This window comes from Lactuca sativa, chromosome 7, assembly GCF_002870075.4.
Source record: "Lactuca sativa cultivar Salinas chromosome 7, Lsat_Salinas_v11, whole genome shotgun sequence".
Taxonomy (NCBI): domain Eukaryota; kingdom Viridiplantae; phylum Streptophyta; class Magnoliopsida; order Asterales; family Asteraceae; genus Lactuca; species Lactuca sativa.
In genome coordinates, this window is record NC_056629.2 from 44,434,335 (window position 1) to 44,437,258 (window position 2,924).

At 31.9% G+C, this 2,924-nt stretch overlaps 1 protein-coding gene across 1 annotated transcript; it reads left to right on the plus strand.

Annotated features, from left to right (window-relative positions):
* The first annotated feature begins 1,596 nt into the window (after nucleotides 1-1,596).
* On the plus strand, nucleotides 1,597-2,694 carry LOC111906582 (protein GOS9). Its single transcript, XM_023902334.1, has 3 exons — nucleotides 1,597-1,659; nucleotides 2,140-2,294; nucleotides 2,451-2,694. Exons 1-3 carry the CDS (start codon nucleotides 1,597-1,599, stop codon nucleotides 2,692-2,694), a joined length of 462 nt encoding a protein of 153 aa, XP_023758102.1.
* The last annotated feature ends 230 nt before the right edge of the window (nucleotides 2,695-2,924 follow it).

Here is a 2,924-nt window from a genome sequence, read left to right on the forward strand (position 1 = left end):
TGAAAATTACAATAAGAATATAAATTAATGATAAGAATTTAGGGGATGCTTTACTAGAACTACAGTGTTTTACGGTTCAGCTACGAAGCATATGAGAAAAGGCAAATATTTTAAAAGAATCTAGGGGTTCTGTATTTATAGGTAGAATAAAACAACCGAAGTTAATATTGTAATTTGTAATTGAATATTGTAATTTATTTAATTGATTTAATTACTATAATCATCATGTAGATATATTTGGAAAAAGATACAATTTTTGAAAAACAATTCCTAATTTTATGTGATATGATGATGATGTTGTATGATATATTCAAAATGAAATTTAATGCAAACATAATATGGAAACAAATTTGCTGATTAATAGGAGAATGTGTGGATTCGTCAAATTCGTCAAATAAGGTATTGGCGGAAAAACTTTGATAAGAAACAGAAATAGCCGTTTTATATGAAAACATAATTATTTTTAAAAAACAATTGCCGATTTTATCTGATGTGATTATGTATTAGTTTGAATTTTTCGTTTTATATGGAAACATATATATGGAATCTGAATTCTTTTTAAAAAACCATTGACTGTTGACTTTCGGCATTTGTTTAATTTTTAGGAAATGTTTGGGCGGGAAAATATTTATGAGGAAAATGGAGAAGATGACAGGTGTAAATTGGGTGTTTAGAAGAATGTCATGTGGCACGCTAGATAGGCTTTTATTAGAAGTGAGACTACATTTGGTATGTTTTACTTTAAGGTAAATTACATGAATCGTCCCGTGCCAAAAAATATATTTTATCCTTATTTTTTAAAATTAACAAACCATCCCCATTTGTTTAACACTTACACGCTTAATATAAAATGTTTTATGTTTTAGTTTATTTGGTTTTTTATTTGATTTACCATAATTAATACAAAATATAATAGACTTTTTTTAAACATTTCACAAATGGTTCTTATGTGAATTTTTTGAAAAGTTCCCAAATAGTCATTATTTGGACTTAACGCCTCTCTCTCTCTCTCATGTTATACATAATGATCATGCAACTTTTGTCGTAAGAGGTCAATGATGAAAAAAAATTAAAATGAATGTTTGAAGGAAAATTTTAAAGCAAAAGAAGGACCATTTGTGAAATTTTTGATTTAATAACAATAAAATACTTAGAAAAGAAAGAAAATTAGAAAGTAAATATAATAATGACAAGTTAATCATTTTAGTTTTGGATGAGACCAAATCAACACCAAAACTTGCTGGAAAAACCTATGTTTCTGATTTTGAAATTTAGGGGACCAAAATTCTGAAAAAATGGAAACCACAAATATCATTTTTGCAGTCCGTCGAATTAATATAAATAAATCGTATGATAAGATCCAAAGTAAAAAAGATTAAAAAGTTAGAGGTGTAATATATACCATTTATTTCTGTTGGAGGACCTTAAATGAAAATAATTGGATGGTGGATTGACGTTGATGAGTAACTTTTATGCAATACAATAATTAATGGTGTATATAGGAGAGCTTTTTTTTTCTTCTTTTCTGAAACAGCAAAAGTTTTATAAAAAGTCATCCTGCTAGGTAGAAATATACAAAAAAACGCCTAACAAGACATGGAAACAGGAAGCAAAGATACAAAAGTTTTGACACTTGCTTATCAAATATCAATGTGTTTGGTACTAATTATTGTTTTATGTCTGCTTGAGTGCTTGTAATTACTGCACGAGGAAATATAAGACGATCACACCTAGACTCCTTACACATGCATCATGTGAGTTTTCAATCAAATGCTTTATTTTGAAAATATTTTGTATCAATCGGATTTAATTTTTTTTTTTCCAACAACCATCTCTAGCTTTTAGGAATTGGAAAACGTGGATATCGTGAAATGTTTTAGACATGCCACCTCACCTCGTTCTAACTCCTCCATTCAATTATACAACCCCATGCTGGTGTCTATATATAGCCAAACACTTAACGGACTAAACGTACAAATAACTTCAGTTCCACACAGACCAAAATGGTACATACTTTCACCATATTCTGAGAGTTTGTTATCCATATTTGAATAGGGAATGTGAGGTTTACATCGTTTCTTCATTGCTAAAGTTCTTTCAATCTCTTTTAGTGATATTTTATTCTGGATCCATATGCAGGCAGCCAATGCAGAATGTGTATGGGGTACACCTTGGGGAGGAAAGGGTGGATCACGTACCTGGGAATTCATAATACCTGATGGTTCAACACTTACGAAGATAGATTTAAGCAGTGGAGACGCTTTAGATTTCATCAGCTTCACTTACAAGGATGGGTATGGCCGCACCCATACTTCTGAAAATTAAGTTCGGTGGCGATGGTGGCATACCTCATATGGTAAGCTTGTAATTCATCTGTCATATATACAAGTATCGAAGTTAGGTTCTTATTTTATAATATAGCAGTCATGATATTTATATTTGGGTTTCAGATCATCTTCGATGACAATGAGTATCTCATCGGGATTAGTGGGGATTAGTGGGCGTGTCGGATTATTTGGTGACAACACCGTGATTACGTCAGTGACTTTCTGGACCAACATCGGAACTTATGGGGAATACGGCACTAACCCCAGGACTGATTTCTCATTTGGGGTCACACTCGGTAAGTTTTCGGGATTCTATGGAAAGTGTGGCAATTCCGTAGACTCTTTGGGTGTCATTCTTCAGGCGTGACGTTATATATGACAGCATGCATGCATGTTGTGTTTGATGGAAACAAATGTTAGATGGTCGGTCGTACGTCATTTTGGTTTCTAAATGTGGTAATCCTATATATGTATTTTATATGTTTTAAGATCGTATCTAGTTTCTTCAGATGTGAAACTAATAAAATAAGGTAGCATACCAAGTCAAGTACAATAAGCATGTGCATGTGCATTACGTTTCTCATGTACCCCTTAAGC